This window comes from Mustela erminea, chromosome 1 (assembly GCF_009829155.1).
Source record: "Mustela erminea isolate mMusErm1 chromosome 1, mMusErm1.Pri, whole genome shotgun sequence".
NCBI lineage: Eukaryota > Metazoa > Chordata > Mammalia > Carnivora > Mustelidae > Mustela > Mustela erminea.
Window position 1 is genome coordinate 206552515 of NC_045614.1, and position 18528 is coordinate 206571042.

The 18528-nt window shown below is 36.5% G+C and overlaps 1 protein-coding gene across 1 annotated transcript; it reads right to left on the reverse strand.

Moving 5' to 3' along the window:
* Positions 1-10679: 10679 nt before the first annotated feature.
* On the reverse strand, positions 10680-11039 carry LOC116592390 (keratin-associated protein 6-5-like). The gene has a single exon (XM_032345617.1). It carries the CDS (start codon positions 11037-11039, stop codon positions 10680-10682), a length of 360 nt encoding a protein of 119 aa, XP_032201508.1.
* Positions 11040-18528: the final 7489 nt, after the last annotated feature.

Genomic DNA, 18528 nt, shown 5'->3' on the forward strand with positions numbered 1-18528 from the left:
GTATATCTACTCCATTATTTATAATAACAATATTATGGGCTGTTAAAACAATGACAACCAAATCTTAGCCTACAATACCACATCAGAACTTCCTTGATCAATTATCTGGAGTTTCCAACAATTGAAAACAAAAGCCTCAACGTTGTTTTATTAGTACATGATTAAATATAAGCAACCTTAACCATTTCCATTTGGGAAAATGTCTAAATTCATTTTTTTTGAGATTTTATCTATTTATTTGACAGAGAGAGATCACAAGCAGGCAGAGAGGCAGGCAGAGAGAGAGGAGGAAGCAGGGTCCCCGCTGAGCAGAGAGCCCAATGCGGGGTTCGATCCCAGGACGCGGAGATCATGACCTGAGCCAAAGGCAGCAGCTTAACCCACTGAGCCACCCAGGTGCCCCTAAATTCATTTTTCATTGCAAGTCATCTTATAATACAAATGCACATCATATGTATTATACATATTATATAGCACAGCATACATATTATATACATTATACATGGATATATATCTGTATATAATGTCTGTTGCGGTAATGTGTATGTGTCTGTGTATGCGTAAAAGACAGAGGAAGAGTTTGGTCACCCTTTGGCTATCTACAGTTGGTGATATGGAGGTGTTAGGTCTGACTGATAGCTATATTCAACAGCACTTTTGCAAAATGTGTTTTCATGAGCAGACCCAAAGCTACTATAATATAACTTGGTCTTACAAAGCCTCATCTTCAGTACAGCCAGTGTTTGACTAAAATCATTTGTAGGAACAGTACCCCCTTTCTTAACACTTCATCCAATTTCATTTTTTCCCTGATACTCAGCTGTTGAATCTGTGGCTCCAGGCGGCTTTAACTGTTTTCCCCTAAATCATATATTATAGCTGTTTCTTTTTACTCACTGACAAAATATATCATCGAACTCAATCAATGTATGGTGGCCGCATAGGTAGCTATTCTGCCTGTGATTCCCATGTTGATTTTATGTGATTCTATGTTGGCACAGAGAGATGACTGAATTTAAGTCTGCTTCACTAAATTTATCACAGAGGTTGATATTTGCCTGCCTTCAAGCCCATGACCTTCTAACATTCATAACAAAGCAGAGGCTGAGGTAGACCAAATCCACAAAACACAAGTCTGTTCCAAACTATAGGCTGGAGAAAGTAACCTTGATCATTCCAGCTTGGTTCATGTTCAGTAAAGATATTCATAATAACATTTCCTTATTAATTCCACTTATTAAGTGTTAATAATGACATCAATAATGATAAAGTATAAGGCAACATTATCTTCTAAACTTTTAGTGACTACTGTTAGAATTAGGGGCTTCTACAATTAATTTAAGATCCATACCAAATTACCTTCTGAATGGCTATTAAAATATGAAGTTGGCTAAACTCTTAACCAGCAACAAAATGGATTTTTTTTAAGATATCCAAAGGAAGAAAGAGTATAAGTTTATCTGTTTATCCTCCATCAAATGAAAACAGGCAACATATGGTGCTGTGTCACCCTAACATCTCCAAACATTGACAGGCAGCAAAACTGGAAGGAGAGACACTAAGTAAGTTCCTTTTCTAATAGACTTGGCTTTGGTTCTGCCATAGTGGATAAGAGTGTTAAAAGGCAGGTCAACAGAGGGCCCTGTGTTAGAGTGGTCAAAAAGATCAGAGTGGAAGCCATGTAGAAGCTGTGACCATACTTAAAAAAGTGTCCATCAGATATCAGGCCTTTTCCAAATATATTACATACTTAAAAAAATTCAAGTCTTTGGAAATTGCCCTAAGGAAACAAAACAAATGTAGAAAGATTCATTCAAGAAAATAAGCTTAATCAAGGTTTAGTGAGAGTCTTGATCTACTTAAGCCACAATCTGCTTCTTCTATCCTCTTTCCTCCCCGTTAATGTGGCAGAAGCTCAACTCTGGACAGAGGAAGCCACAAAAACAGTATCCCCTCCCTTTGTCAAAGGCTAAATTATCTCTCCTATCTGGGTCGGCCATTAGAATATCTCATGCTCTCTTGTCTTATGTTGCAGTGGCTAAATTCCAAGTGAAAATGGCCAAGAGTTATGTGTTTCCCTTCATCTACCCAGTTCCCATTTGTAGTGCCAAACTCTACCCATCACCCAACAGGCTAATAATCTTGAGGCCCTATCTGACTTTACATCACCGCATGTCACTCATAAGAAGGAGATTTCATCACAAGGGCATCAAGCCTAAAAAACAAGAGGCTACTGCCCAAGCCCAGTGATTGCTAGTAATGCAGATGTGTCTTTATGAGATAGTAAGCAAGCAACTGTTCCTATCCCCAGTTCTGGAGTTGTTGCTCAGATATTTTGCACAAAGCAAGAGGCAAGCCATAAAAACAGAGAGTTCTGAACCTTTTCTCAAATGAACTAGTTTGTTTAGAATAGTGTGTAGGAAATTCAAACTTAAGCATATGCTTGAAAACAGCAGAGATTTTGAGGATAAGTAATTAAGAGGAACTTTGTTGCTCTGTGATAGCAATAAGCTAAACCATAAGCCAGCTGGTTTTCTCAGAGAACCAGGGGAAAGACAGGTAAAAGGAGCCCTCCTAGGTGTAGGGAAAACCTTAAAGACTGGCCTCAAAGTATATACATACTTTTATTAAAAATATATATATTCTCATTGCTGGGTAAAGAATTCTATAATATGAAAAACTCTTTTGGCTGATTATGTTGCTCAGATCATCTGTCTCCAAGTTGTTTTCTGCATACTAGATCTATTAGTTTCTCAGAAGGTAAGTTGAAAATACCCAAGTATAATTGTAAATTTCTCTACTTCTATTTTCAATTCTATTTCTTTTAATTCATATATTTTGAAACTCTATTGTTTGGTACTCACTTAGAATTGTTATTTCTTCCTGGTGGATTAATCCTTATACCATATGTAATATGTCTCTTTGTCTCTAGTAATTTTCTTTGGTCCCAGGTCTATTTTATCTAGTGTTAATATGGCCACCTCCTGCTTTAGTTTATTAATGATTACATGACATAACTTTTTCCATCCGTTTACTTGCAGCCTATTTATGTCAATGAATTTGAAGTGAGTTTCTTGTAAACAAAATAGGTAGGTTATGTTGGATTTTGCAATCCACTTTTCCAATCTCTGTCTTTGACTGATGTATTTAGACCATGCACATTCAATGTAATTACTGATATGCTAGCATTTAAGTCTGTCATTTTATTATTTGTTTTCTATTTGTTTCTTCTAGTTCCTGTTACTCTGCTTATTTTTCTTGCCTTTCTATGTTTTTTGAACATTTTATAGCATTGCTTCTTAATTTATTTATGGTATTTTTGAGTGCATATATTTGCATAGCTTTTATAATGTTTCCTCTGGGTAATATAATATGCATATGCAACTTATAACAGTGTACTGGTATCAATATTTATGGCCACAAGTGAAGTCTTGGGCATTTACTTTGATTTAGATCCCCTTATCATGTCTGCTTTTACTATTATTGCCCTGATTATAGTGTTATAATATTTATTTCAAATACTAAATATGATTTCTAAAACTCATGAGGAGGAAGTTAATGTATTGTAGGTATTTATATTCCTGTTTTTTTTTTTTATTGTGCCTTTGTGATGTTTCAAGATCTCTTACTTTAGCATTTCTTTTCTGTTCAGAGAACTTTTTCAAGTCAATCTTTAAATGTAGATTTGCTAATGGTAAATTATTTTTTTCCTTCTGAGGATATTTTTATTTCCCCTTCATTCTTGAAAGATAGTTTTGCAAGATGTAAAATACATGGATGACAGTTCTTCTCTTTCACCATTTGAAAACTGCTATGCCATATTTTATTACTCCATTCAGATGACAAAGCAACTGTCATTCAGATTGCTGTTATTCCATAGATAATCTGTTGTGTCTCTCTGGCTACTTTCAAGAATTTTTTCATTGCCTTTGCTTTTCAAATATTTAATTATGATATATTCTAGTGTTTATTTTATATGATCAAAAAATACTCATTGACAGGGCCTAATGATAACAAAATAAATTTAACAAAATGAATTTAAAATTATTAATTATAAGATATATGTTATTAAAATATTATATTTCAATGATAAAGAAGGCTTACTCAAGGCTTTTCAGCAGTCAAATAATTTACAAAGGATAAAGTATTAAGCTGTTAATCAGACTTTTCAAAAACTACATTCAAAGACGGGTGAAAGAGAGAACATTTAAAGACTAACTAATAAAAGCTAGTATTAAGTAAAGACTTTATATCTAATGAAGCTGTCTTTCATGTAACAATGTATTAGAACAACAGTTTTCAGCATAGACTAAATTAGGAAATTCTGCACCCAAAAGGCTATACTGAGCAGCAAAATGTTGGAGACATATAGATTTAGAGATATGTGTGTCTATATACATATAGGTGACTGTGTGTGTGTGTGTGTGTGTGTGTGTGTGTGATACATATTTAGTGTAATACATAACCAAATAAAACACAGGGATTTTATTTGAGGATTAATAATATATAAATATGTTGTGATGACAAAGTAGTAATAAACAAGGTAAAAGACAAGGGAGTAGGAGGAGATGGAGAGATAAAAATAACTTAAGCTGCTGTTCCATAGGCAACAGTGGAAGTTAAGAATATGAAATAACTAGTATATCACATAATAAAATGTTGAATAAGAAAAGAGAAAACTTAGCACATTAAATTTGTTATAGATACCCAAGTAACCACTAGGAAAACTACAAACCATTACAATACCATTTTTTAAAAGATTTTTATTTATTTATTTGACAGAGAGAGGTCACAAGTAGGCAGAGAGGCAGGCAGAGAGAGAGGGGGAAGCAGGCTTCTTGCTGAGCAGAGAGCCTGATGTGAAGCTCGATCCAAGGACCCTGAGATCATGACCTGAGCCGAAGGCAGAGTCTTAACCCAATGAGCCACCCAGGTGCCCTCCAATGCCATTTTTAAAATTTATTTAAGAGTATTGAGTTTTGAAACATATCAGTCTCATCAATACATATAAATTGACTTCATTTATCTAGTAAATAAAACATTCTGAATTTGACTCCTGAAGGAAAACATCACTATATGCTGTATATATACCTAAACAAAATTGATTCAGAATAACAAAAAAATAAATAAAATAAAATAAAGGCATATACAAAGGTATCTGTGCAAAATGTCACAAGAAAACATATAAACCTGACATCAACCAAATAGAATTCAGGCCAAAAACCTTTAGCTATGACAAAGAAAAGAGATTTCTCATGAAAATTCCAAACATTACACAAGAAATATCTTACTCATATATAACCACATCTTCTTTATCCATTCATTAGTCGATGGATATTTGGGCTTTTTCAATAATTTGGCTTTTGTTGATAGTGCTGCTATAAATATTAGAGTGCATGTATCCCTTCAAATCAGTATTTTTGTATCCTTTGAGCAAATACTGAGCAGTGCAGGAGCTGGATTTAGGGTGGGTCTATTTTTAACTTTTTGAGAAAGCTCCATAGTTCTCTGCACAGGGGCTACACCAGTTTTCATTCCCACCAGCTGCGTAAGAGGGTTCCCTTTTCTCTACATCCTTGCAAACACCTGTTGTTTTCTGTGTTGTTAATTTTAGTTAACCTGATGGGTGTGCAGTGATATCTCATTGTGGTTTTGATTTGCATTTCCCTGATGAGTGATGTCGAGCATCTTTTCATGTGTCTCTTGGCCATCTGTATGCCTTCTTTGGAAAATGTCCACGGATGTCTTCTATCCATTTTTTAACTGGATTTTTTGTGTTTGGGTTATCAAGTTTCTCAAGTTCTTTATACATTTTGGATACTAACCCTTTATCAAAGACGTCATTTGCAAAGATCTTCTCCCACTCTGTAGGTTGTCTTTTAGTTTTGTTGGTTGTTCTTCACTGTGCAGAAGCTTTTCATTTTGATGAATTCCCAACAGTTTTGTTTTCTTTGCCTCTGGCAACATGTTTAAGAGGTTACTACCTGTGTTCGCCTCCAGGATTTTGATGGTTTTCAGTCCACATGTAGGTGTTTTATCCATTTTGGATTTATTTTTGTGTATGGTATAATAAGATAGGGGTCCAGTTTCATTCTTCTGCATGTTGCTGTCCAGTTTTCCCACCACCATTTGTTGAAGAGACTTTCTCCCACTGGATATACTTTCTTGCTTTGTCAAAGATTATATGAGCTTATAGTTTTCTATTCTGTTCCATATTACTCAGCCATCAAAAAGAATGAAATCTTGTTATTTGCAATGACGTGGATGGAGTTAGAGTACAATGTTAATTAAATTAAGCCAGTCATAGAAACAAAAATATCATATTATTTCACTCATATGTGCAATTTAAGAAATAAAACAGATGAACGTGGGGTGGAAAAAAAAGAGAGGCAAACCATAAAACAGACTTTAAACTAGAGAGAAAAAAAACAGGGTTCCTGGAGGAGAGGTGGAGGGAGGGTTGGGTTAAATAGGTGGTGGGGGATTAAGGAGGGCACTTTGTTGTGATGAGCACTCAGTCTTATATGTAAGTGAGAAATCACTAAATTCTATACCTGAAACTAATACTACACTGAATGTGAACTAACTGGAATTTAAATAAAATTTTGAAAAAAAAAATTGGAAAAAAATAGACACACACAGAACAGGCAATCAAAAAAAAAAAAATGGGCAGAAGATATGAACAGACACTTCTCCAATGAAGACATACAAATGGCTATCAGACACACGAAAAAATGTTCATCATCACTAGTCATCAAGGAGATTCAAATTAAAACCACATTGAGATACCACCTTACACCAGTTAGAATGGCCAAAATTAACAAGACAGGAAACAACATGTGTTGGCGAGGATGTGGAGAAAGGGGAACCTTCCTACACTGTTGGTGGGAATGCAAGTTGGTGCAGCCACTTTGGAGAACAGTGTGGAGATTCCTCAAGAAATTAAAAATAGAGCTTCCCTATGACCCTGCAATTGCACTACTGTGTATTCACCCCAAAGATACAGATGTAGTGAAAAGAAAGGCCATCTGTACCCCAATGTTTATAGCAGCAATGGCCACAGTCACCAAACTGTGGAAAGAACCAAGATGCCCTTCAACGGACGAACAGATAAAGAAGATGTGGTACATATACACTATGGAATATTATGCCTCCATCAGGAAGGATGAATACCCAACTTTTGTAGCAACATGGACGGGACTTGAAGAGATTATGCTGAATGAAGTAAGTCAAGCAGAGAGAGTCAATTATCATATGGTTTCACTTATTTGTGGAGCATAGCAAATAGCATGGAGGACACGGGGAGATGGAGAGGAGAAGGGAGTTGAGGGAAATTGGAAGGGAAGATGAACCATGAGAGATTATGGACTCTGAAAAACAATCTGAGGGTTTTGAAGGGGCGGGGAGTGGGAGGTTGGGGGAACCAGGTGGTGGGTATTAGAGAGGGCACGGATTGCATGGAGCACTGGGTGTGGTGCAAAAACAATGAACACTGTAATTAATTTATGTTATAAATTAATTAAAATTTTATATATATATATACATATATATATATACTTACCAACATGTATACACCAAATAGCATGCACACCTCCTTTGTGAAGACACAGTTATATGAGGCCAAAACATACATAGAAACACACTGATAATGGGGGACTTTAAAATAGCACTTTCAGAACAAGACAAATGAAGTGGAAAAGGTAAAATATTTTCAATATTATCAATATAACAATATTATGAATAAGGTAGCTTTTATGGTTATATGTTAACTTTTTCTCTAATAATAGAAAATGAACCTTCTTCTCAGCTCCCACAGAACATCCACAAAAATTGACCATATGTTTTGTCACACAGAAAGTGTAAGTTTTGTAAAGTAGAAACTAGTAAAAAAAATACTCTCTGATGTCAGACTTCAAAACTAATAACTGATAACAAAAACAAAGAACAAAAAGCCCTTTAAAAACAAAATTAAACAGTGATAAAAAACAAAATCAAAAACATCCTTTAACTCGGAAAATAAATAAAAGGTTTTGAAGGGGTGGGGGGTGGGAGGTTGGGGGAACCAGGTAGTGGGTATTGGAGAGGGCACGGATTGCATGGAGCACTGGGTGTGGTGCAAAAATAATGAATACTGTTACGCTGAAAAAATTTTAAAAAATTAAAAAAAAAAACTTGGAAAATAAAAAACATTCCACTAAAAAGTTCTTGTGTGAGAGAGGTCAGACAAATGAATTTGCAGTTTTTTAAATAATTAATAATAATAAAAATGGGCCATAATAGCATCTATGAGAAATATTTAAAGCAGTTTTTAGAGAAAAATTCATAGCACAAACAATTTAATTAGTAAAAATGAAAGGGAACAAATTAATATTTCATAATATTGTATTTTATCACACAAACTTTGAGAAAAAATAAAGAAAACACAAAGAGAGAAATAATAAATAGTAAAGCAGATGTTAATGCAGCAGAGAATCAGAAAAAAAAGAGATTATTTAAATAATAAACCAAATGAAATAATTAACAGAACTTGCTAACTGACGAGGAAAAAAAAAGAGACAGAAACCATATAAAAAAATAAATGAGGGAACATTAAAATAGAAGAAATTTTAAACTATCATATGAGACAACTTTTCAGATCTCTATGCATATAAATTTGAAAACCCGTAAGAAATAGATAATTTCCTTGGAAAATATGTATTACTAAAATGAATACCATTAGATTCAGAAATCAAAACCAATTCTATTTCCTTGGAAGTAATAAAATCATTAACAAAATAATTCACCTAAAAATTAAGATCCACATCATCTCTCAGAATGCTACCAAATTAGAGGACGAGATGGTGCTAATATTACCTAAGCTGTTGAAGAGCTGTGAAAATGAAAGACAATTTGCTAATTCCTATGATGGATGAATAAAATTGAGTCTGTGGTAGGCAAACTCTCCACATGCCCCCTTGATTCCTACCTCCTGATGCAAATGCTCTTGTGAGTGTGAAGGAAATCTGTGATTTGCTTTATAACCAATAAAATATGGCAAATGGAAATGGTTGTGTGTGATTATGTCACATAAGATCATAGCATTCATCTTTCTGGAGTCTTTCTTCTTCCTTGCTGGCTCTGAGAAAACAAGCAACCATGTTGGGAATTTACTTAGCCAAGAACTGTGGGCGAGATTTTGCAGCTAAGGGTCACTTCAGCAGAAAGCCTGCCAGGGCCTCTTGCCAGAAATCAGAAAGAAAATGGGCCTTACATTCCCTCAAATGCAATGAACTGAGATCTGCCAATAACAACTTGAGTCTGAAAGTGAATCCTTCCCCAGTAAGCCTCAGGCATGACCACAGCCCCATCCAATATCTTGAACTGAAATCTCATGAGACCCTGAAACTTCTCAGACTATATCTGAAATACAGTTATCTAAATATTATGGCCCACCATGCATGCCAAACAGTTTTATAATTTATCACCAGCTTGGGATGTAAAAGATAATTGAACTATTCGTTAGGTTATGTATTTCATACCTTTGAAGTGCATGTCTATTTTTTTTTAAGATTTTATTTGTTTATTTGACAGAGAGAAAAATCACAAGTAGGCAGAGAGGCAGACAGAGAGACGGGGGAAGCAGGCTCCCTGCTGAGCAGACAGCCCGATGCGGGACTCGATCCCAGGACCCAGAGATCATGACCTGAGCCGAAGGCAGAGGCTTAAACCACTGAGCCATCCAGGCACCCTGCATGTCTATTTTCAAATGATACCTTTAAAATGGAAGATTAAAAGAGGAGAAGGGTAAGATGTCTGAGTGGTTGTTCAGTTAAGCATCTGCCTTCAGCTCAGGTCATGATCCTAGGGTCCTAGGATCAAGTCCCTTATCGGGTTTCCTCCTCAGTGGGAGCCTGCTTCTCCATCCAGCCCTCCCCCCTTCTCATGCTCTCTTTCTCTCTCTCTCCTGCTCTCTAGCAAATAAATAAATAAATAAAATATTTTTTAAAAAAAAGGAAAAACAAGAGAAGAGAAGTATATAGCAACAATGTTCATTTATTTTAAGGAACATGAATAAGGAAGTTTAGGGAAATTCATTTTTTCTTTATTATGTATTATATGTGAGGCAATGCTTAACCTAACATATAAGTAATTCTTGATTTAGTGTTAATAGTCACCTAGCATAAGACATTATTCCCTCAGTATCAGAGGAGGAAGAAACTGAAGTTTATAAGAAAAAAAGTACTTTTCCAAGACAACTGACCTAAAAATAATGAGAGAAAAATATCTCCCAAATGTAGCAATCATTAGCTTTCTTGAAAACAGAAACAAACAAAAAAATGTTAATCCTAGGCATCAAATGACTGATATAAAACCAGGGTTGCTGTTTGGATTGAACAAGTTTATTGGGTCAACACAGAAACAGGCTCCAGCATGAATATCATCGAGGCAGTTGCTCTGACACCATCATCCTGACGAAAGCAGAACTGTGGGGGTCACAGGTGAATTTCACCATATCCCACTTCTTCCTGCATAAAGTCAGGGTATCTGTAGGTTGGGTTGTAGGCAACAACAGACCATGATAGACTTTCATCATGCAGGATATCATCACCCAAGGGAAAAGGCTCAGAAGCTGTGGAGCTCAGAACTGGTGAATCCCATGTCCAGGTGTGGAGGGTGAGAGTCTCCCATGGTGACCTCAATTAGTAGCAGCCAAAGCCGGAGCCATAGCCAGAGCCACATCCATAGCCACAGAGAGAGTTGGAGCGATATCCATAGCCACAGCCAGAGCCACAGCCAGAGCCACAGCCCAGGGTGCGGAAGCCACAGCCATAACTGGAGCCATAGCCACAGCCCAGGCCTCCGTAGCCACAGCCTCCATAGCCATAGCCTCTGTAACCACAGCCTCTGTAGCCACAGCCTCCATAGCCACAGCCTCCGTAGCCACAGCCTCCGTAACCACAGCCTCCGTAGCCACAGCCTCCATAGCCACAGCCTCCGTAGCCACAGCCTCCATAGCCACAGCGTCCGTAGCCACAGCCTCCGTAGTAGCTGCCACACATGGTGTTGGTTATTGAGGTTGTCCTTGGGTAGAGGAGGAGAGAAGAAGTGTCACTTCAGTGTGGACAATTCCCCTGCAGAGACCTTTTATATACCCTTGATGTGGGTGGGATCCACCACAAAAGTCAACCCATTGGTTGCGAGACCTCTGTGAGTAACTTGTTGACTCCTGGTTTTAGGGTATGGCTTTGGGGGCAATGACATTTGCTATTGTTTAACTACATTGAATCATTTGTGAGTCATTAGTAAGAATCAGTTGTCCCAGCTTCAAAACTCTGTTTATGTAAGATCTTCAAGTTGGCAATTTGTAACCCATCTTCATGACAAGAAATAGCATTTGTGGTAGACATTCTGACCTCCAAACAACCAAACAACCAGCCTTCTTTTGGCCAGCATTCAATAGGTCATAATAATCAGCCTTAACTTGAGATTCTCCATTTCTTCTTTTCTGTTCCAAACTCATTTTTTTCCTTCAGAGATTTAGTGGCTAACTAGGAAAAGCCAAAAGGTATCACTCAATTTCATGAGACTGTTGACAAAAAAAAAAAACAGTAGTTTCAAATTCTGGAACACCAAGCCTGAGAAAACTGGGCTTTTCTTTTTCATTTACATTAACATTTCCTTTCATGACTCTATTTTTAACCATTGGTTTTTTCTATGGTTTTAAATTTATATTCTGAATCTATAGCCTGAAAATAGACATGAGCTTTTATTTCCTTTATACAATTGTGTTTTCATGAAAGAGTTTTCTTTAAAATTCAACATATTTGTAATATTTGTGTTTTGACTCATAGTTGAATGTAGGCATTTCTTCATTTACAATAACAATACCAGCAGAGTTGTCTTTCATGACACTAATAGATTTTCACCAACTAACAATGAAGTCTTGGTAAAAATATCTTGGACTATGAGAAACATACTAATGGCCAGTTGTTGGTTTTTCTTTTTTTTAATGCAATACAGCTCAGAGCTTAACTCAATAATTAAACAAAATAGTCCTCTAAACTTATGTTCTTAATGAGATGACTTGATAGGAGTCAGTAGAGCACAATAGATATGAATAGAATTTCTAAAATCAGCTCTCCAAGTTCAAATATTCCTTCCATCACTTGTAGCTTACTAACCACTGTAACAGTGTGCCTCAGTTGCTCTGTCTGCAAATGAGATAGTAATAATAACACCTATCCCACAAGACAATTTCAAAGGTCAAATTAGCTTGCATGTCTCAACACTGTCTGGCACATAGTAGGTAGTAGAATAATCTTCGCTATTATTATTACTTATTTCATCCCCTGTTTCCCTGGATATAAGCTTTAGTGGAGAGTGGATGTGTTGAACAGGAGAACTCAGACATGGTTAAGTTCTCATTTAGGGGTCCTGGGTCACTGCAGCTGAAGGAAAAAGAAACCTAAAAGAAAAAGAAACCCTAGTTTATGGCTAGGCATCTGAAAGTAGAGAACATCACACTCTAATTTTCCTGAGAAGGAACAAGCCCCATGAGTGACCCAACAACATAACACATGTGAGTAGAGAATATAACAATTGGTGCCTGCCCAGATGGCTTTGAGCGCAGACTCATTATTTTCCCAAGCACAAGGAAAAACCTTGATGGCTGTAGAGCCATGCACTGAATGACGGGGAATACATTGACCAGAGGAGTTTTTTGGCTAATGGCAATGGGAATGGCAGCCACACATGTCTGGCAGGACAGATGAAAGTACTCCCTTCCAATCAATAGCGTCCGCCTACACATTGGAGTCCATCTCAGGAGAAGGAGGAGTGGTGAATCCTTTAAGTCAATTGAGCTTTCATTCTGAAGACTAGTATGTCATTGAACTTTGTTATTTACCTGGAAGGGACAAGAATAAATGTTTTGCCATCTAGTGGAAATGGTGACTCAAGATAGAATTTGGTAAAATATGAAAAGAAAGCATATTTGTATACTTGTAAAGTTTTTTTCTGAAAAAGTGTTACCTGAAGGGTGCCTGGGTGGCTCAGGTGGTTAAGCATCTGCCTTCAGCTGAGATCATGACCTTGGGATCCTGGGATGGAGCCCTACATTGGGCTCCCAGCTCAGGTGGGAGTCTTTTTCTCTCTCCCTTTTGCCCCTCCCCCACTCGTGCTCTTTCCCTCTCTCTCTGTTCTCTCTTTCTCAAATAAAATAAAATAAAATAAAATAAAATGTTACCTGAATTATGTATTTAAAATAAAATTAATTGTTTTATTTTTAAAAGAAATATTGGACAATATTGTATATCTCATAACTTAAATAAAACTTACCCCTTAGCACTTCTATCTTTCAAAGCTAAACAAGAGTAACTTTTTCAACTTCAATGGGCAGATGAATTTGACATTACTAATACGCCCAAAACAATTGGAATCAATTTCTGTGATTTCATAGAATTTCATTACAAACTTTAAATTTGAGACCCCAGTGAGAAAATCAAATCAGAGCTCTGTCATTCAATGCACATGATCTGACCATGAAAATCTTGACACAACAGCAGAGTAGTTGTGGCTATTAAGCCCTCTCTATCCTTAATGAAAGGAGAGATCTATGAGAGTTTTGCTGTTGGTGTTGTTCATAGGTAATGCAAAATAATTTGTAATAAGGGGCAACATTGCCCATGACTTCCCACACCTACTAAGGCTATATAAAAGACCTTATGAAGATAGTGATATTCAAACTCAGGTAAGTATCTTCCTCTTCTGCACCATCCTTCCTCACACCACGACCTAGTACAGCAGCTGCTATGGAGGCTAAGGCTATGGTGGGCTTGGCCGTGGCTACAGCTATGCCTATGACTCTGGCTACCATGTGTATGGAGGCTACAGATATGGCTGCTGCCACCCATCTTGTTAGGGAAGATACGGGTCATATGGATTCTACTGGAAAATTCTAGAATGACTAGACCCACCAGATTTGTCCTCCCACAAAACATAGATTCTGCTGCTGGTCTTGTTTATTTCATCCCATCTCTGCAAAATAGCAAAAATCTAAATCTAGGCTAGTATGAAAGAAGTTCACATGTCCTTTTTCTCTGGTTCCTTTGCGCAAGATCATAAAGAAAATCTTTTAAAATGCAACAGAAATTTCTCCTTGGTCTATAACTACTTCTTTCAATAAATTTAATCTTTTTGCAAAGATGATGTGCTTCCACATTTATTTATTGTCACTGTCATTTTTGCCTACAGATGATTAAAAGATAAAAATGTGTGTGTAGCTACTCTCCCAAGGGAGTGACGCTACTTTCCTCCATTTGTTTTTTCTTTTTCCTTTTTCTTTTTTTTTGTCCCTCTACATATTTTCCATACTATTTAAAGCTGAGTGTCTATGTGACACAGCTGATTGTTTCTTCCTCAGTAAATTTGGCTTCTCTTTAATTCGCAGGCCAGATAGTTCAAAACACACCTGAATTCTGATAGCTGTATGGGGCTGGCTGTCTGCCCTTGGTTTCCCAGAACACAAATGAACACACCCACATTTTAAGTGGTGCTTCTGTGAGTTTTCCAGGCGTCTGCTTTCTGGTAGCTTCACAAGAAAGCTTCTCAGATGCCTGATATCATTCCCATAGAATTCATGTCCAGCCTGGAATAGGAAATAGGGAATCCTGTGCCAGCCCTGAGAACCTAGTTGTCTTTAGGAAATCTCTTCACATGAAATCATTTTGATTATAAAGTCCATTTCATATGTTCATTCAGCCTTTCATTCATTCAACACTCAGTGTATAAAGAATGCCAGGCATGCTGCTGTGTTGGGAAGAGAGCATTTTATAAATGATTATTTGAGATTGTTTCCATGGTCATGTTATGAGTTATTGTTTTTAAAGATTTTATTTATTTATTTAGAGAGAGAGGGCACAGTTGGGGTGGGAGCGGCAGAGAGGGAGGGAGAAGCAGGCTCCCTGCTGAGCTGGGAGCCCCATGTGAGGCTGATACAGAACCCCAAGATCATGACCTGAGCTGAAGGCAGACATTTAACAGACTGAGCCACCCAGGCACCCCACATTACTGAGTTTTATATAGATGTACCATCTGTAAGGCACTGATATCTATGTAACATTAAAATGTGAAAATAGAATATTCTAATGTTTTTAAATTTTTCCCAAATGAAGAGTTTAAGTGGGTTTTGCCCCTATTTATATAAAAACAAAGCCTCTCAAAATAATTTGTCAAAGCAAACTGTTGAAATTAAAGAGGATATATGTTTATTAATTAAATTTCAAAAATAAATTATATAACTAGATAGTGGGATTCAGATTGATTCAAAAATTTAAAAAAATGATTTGGTGAATATAATAAATACATTTTTTTCTAATAATTATAATATACTGGATAAAGAACCAAAACTTCATATCTCTATATGAAAAAAATCCTAAAAATTTCCCAGCATGTTAAAGCATAATCTATCATAATGTGAGTTCTTATTGGTATAAATAATTTTGTTTTATAATCAATTATTACTTGTCAGTAATTGATGCATAAAATAGATAATAATTAAATAGTCATATTTAAATTTTGGAATCAGATTCCAAATAGTTACTGGTCTAGCTTTCTTTCTTGAAAGTTTGAAGAACACTGGTCTAGACTAGGGCTTATCAAATTGTGGTCTATTGACACCAGCAGGATCCAAAGACACTTTTCTTTTTCTTTTTTTTTTTTAACTTTATTAACATATAATGTATTATTTTCTTCAGGGGTACAGGTATCTGAATCATCAATCTATGCAATTCATAGCATACACCATAACACATACCCTCCCCAATGTCCATCACCCAGCCACCCTTTCCCTAACCCCCCACCCACCAGCAACCCTCAGTTTATTTCCTGAAATTAAGAGTCTCCTATGGTTTGTCTCCCTCCCCGGTCCCATAAAGACCTTCTCAAGAGATTCATAAGCCCCAAACTATTTTCATAATATAAATATATATATATATATATATATATTTGCCTATTCCAACCTAATAAGCCCATGAATATACACCACAACAGACTGAACGCAGAAGCAGATATGAGAAATCCATATCCCATGTTTCTTCGGCCACTATTTCAAGAAAACATTCCTTGAGAAGTGAAATGATGACTTTAAAGCTAATTTGAATATATGAGAACCCAAAAGGTAGAGGAGCGAGGACACTCAGAATGAATATTTGAATTTCTAAATAAATGCTTCATTGCATAATATAATGGTGTATTCCCATAGAAAGTCATGGTTCACAAAGAGATAAAACTCTCAGGATGAACAAAAATGCAGCTTTACATTAGCACTTTGATGTAAATATAGCTGGTTCGTCATTAGTAGTAGTAGAAAACATTTGGTGTGAGGAGTTATTTGCCTGACAGAAAGGAATCACTTCCTCACTCAAATAGACATAACCTGTCTCTTAATTGTATGTCTAAATATGCCATAGAAATGACTATTTTGAGAGAGGAAAAAAAAAAAAAAGAGGAAAACTGGGTCCAAGGGCTTGGATATCTACATTTCAAGGAATCTGAGTATAGGCTTTAATAACAAAACCAGAGTGAGAAGATCTCTAAAATACCAGAACCTAGTTAAGGACATGTGACATGATTATTGGATTCCAAGAAAAATAGTTAATAATATTTGCTATAAGGACATCTCCTTGTTATTGTTGACACAAATTTTTTTATGAAGCTTTCTTATTAAACTTCACCTGAAATATGAGGTCATACTGCCTCATACACCACAGAAGTTGTGTAAAATTCCATATGCAGATGCTGACATTCAAATGGAGGAAAATAGTTTCCTGCTCCACTATGGAAACCTCTTCTCCATGCACTATTATAGCAACCAGTACAGCTGCTTGCCCTGTGGCTCTGGCTCTGGCTGTGGGGAGAGTGGATGTGGGCATGGCTGAGGCTGCCCATCTTGCTGGGGCACACAGTGGCCTATGGATTCTACTGAGGTACATCCAGGTACATCAGTCTACTGGACTCCTTCACCTGTGATTTCCTGACCCTGCTTCCATGGTTTTCCACAAGAGTAATTCTATTATTACATTCTATACAAACTGTGACAAGCCCATCCGTGAAAACCTGGAAAGCACAAAGTTCAGATCTGATGTACCTCTCAAGTGATGAAAATAGCTAGGAATGTGTCAAATACTACAGAGAAGTTTTATTTTTGATATTGTGTTAAAAACTTTTCTATTTTTGTAAAGATTTTATTTATTTATTTATTTGAGAGAGAGAGAGAGAGAGAGAGAGCATGAGCATGAGAGGGGGAGGGTCAGAGGCAGAGGGAGAAGCAGACTCCCTGCTAAGCAGGAACCACAGTGTAGGCTTGGTCCCAGCACCCCGGATCATGACCTGAGCTGGAAGGCAGACGCTTAAACAACTTAGCCACCCAGGAACCTCTATCTTTTCTATTTTTGATCTATATATTTCATAATGCAAGATGTCGAGTTCATAAAAATTTTTTTTCCATATTCAGTATTATTGCACTTTATTTATATTGATTTGTATAACTCTATGGGGAACCACCTTTGGACCCTGACTTTGTCTTTATTCTGAAATAATCATTTTTTGAAAAATAAGGATTTGGCCATCAGTCCTTTATAACAACGTCCTATAAAAACTTTGCTTTCATATATATCTATAGGCAGCACTACCGTTCATACATAAACAAGTTAAATGCCATTTCATACAATAATAGCACCATTTTCTATTAACAAGTGCTAGAGGTATCATGATGTCTTTGGCTGTTTTTCTAAAACCCCAGTTAGGTCATATCATTCAGATAGGTGTCTTTGGATATGTGTTAGTGCTTTATTCTGCCCCTGCTACTTCTTCCTATTCCTCTGAGTTCAACAGCAAAAGAGTAAAAGACAGATCTGCATACCTGGTGGTGGTGGTTCTGTTCTCATTTTCGAGATCTATCACAAAAAGCCATCTGCCTCCCTTCTTGGTAAACAACATTTCAGCAACCTAGATCACCTTGCATTTGCATTAGGGATATTAACCTTGTTCTTCCAACTTCTAATTTGAAGAAGACAAAACTTTTCTCAATTATTCTAGCTTTCTTCCCCAAGCAAATTGGGGAAAAGGCATCTCCCTAAGACTCCAATGGAGAACAATGTTTCTGAACGTCCAGACAGTACTCTCAGATATCGACACACACGGCTGAAGGCACTCTACATATTTCAAAAATGTATTATTATTCGAAGGACTTTTAGGCAATGTGTATACTTTATATTATATTACGTTATATTTTAAGAAGTTCTAGTTCATTTTCTTAGCAACTGAGCCACTCAAGGTATTCTCTTCCAATTTTCCTTCTGGGATGGTGGACATTTCTCAATGGCCCCGTAAAACTGATACATACTCAAGTAATGAATAATAAAAAGATATTTCACACAATATCACTGATAAAGAATCATAGCCTTGTGGCGAGGAGAGTTGCTGGCACATATTATGTCCCTAATAAATATTTTTAATAAATAAATTAAAAATAATGAATAATGTTGAAAA

What these genes read in the sequence shown, in the direction of transcription:
- LOC116592390 (XM_032345617.1), bottom strand. Translation starts at nt 11,039, where the DNA reads ATGTGTGGCAGCTACTACGGAGGCTGTGGCTACGGACGCTGTGGCTAT.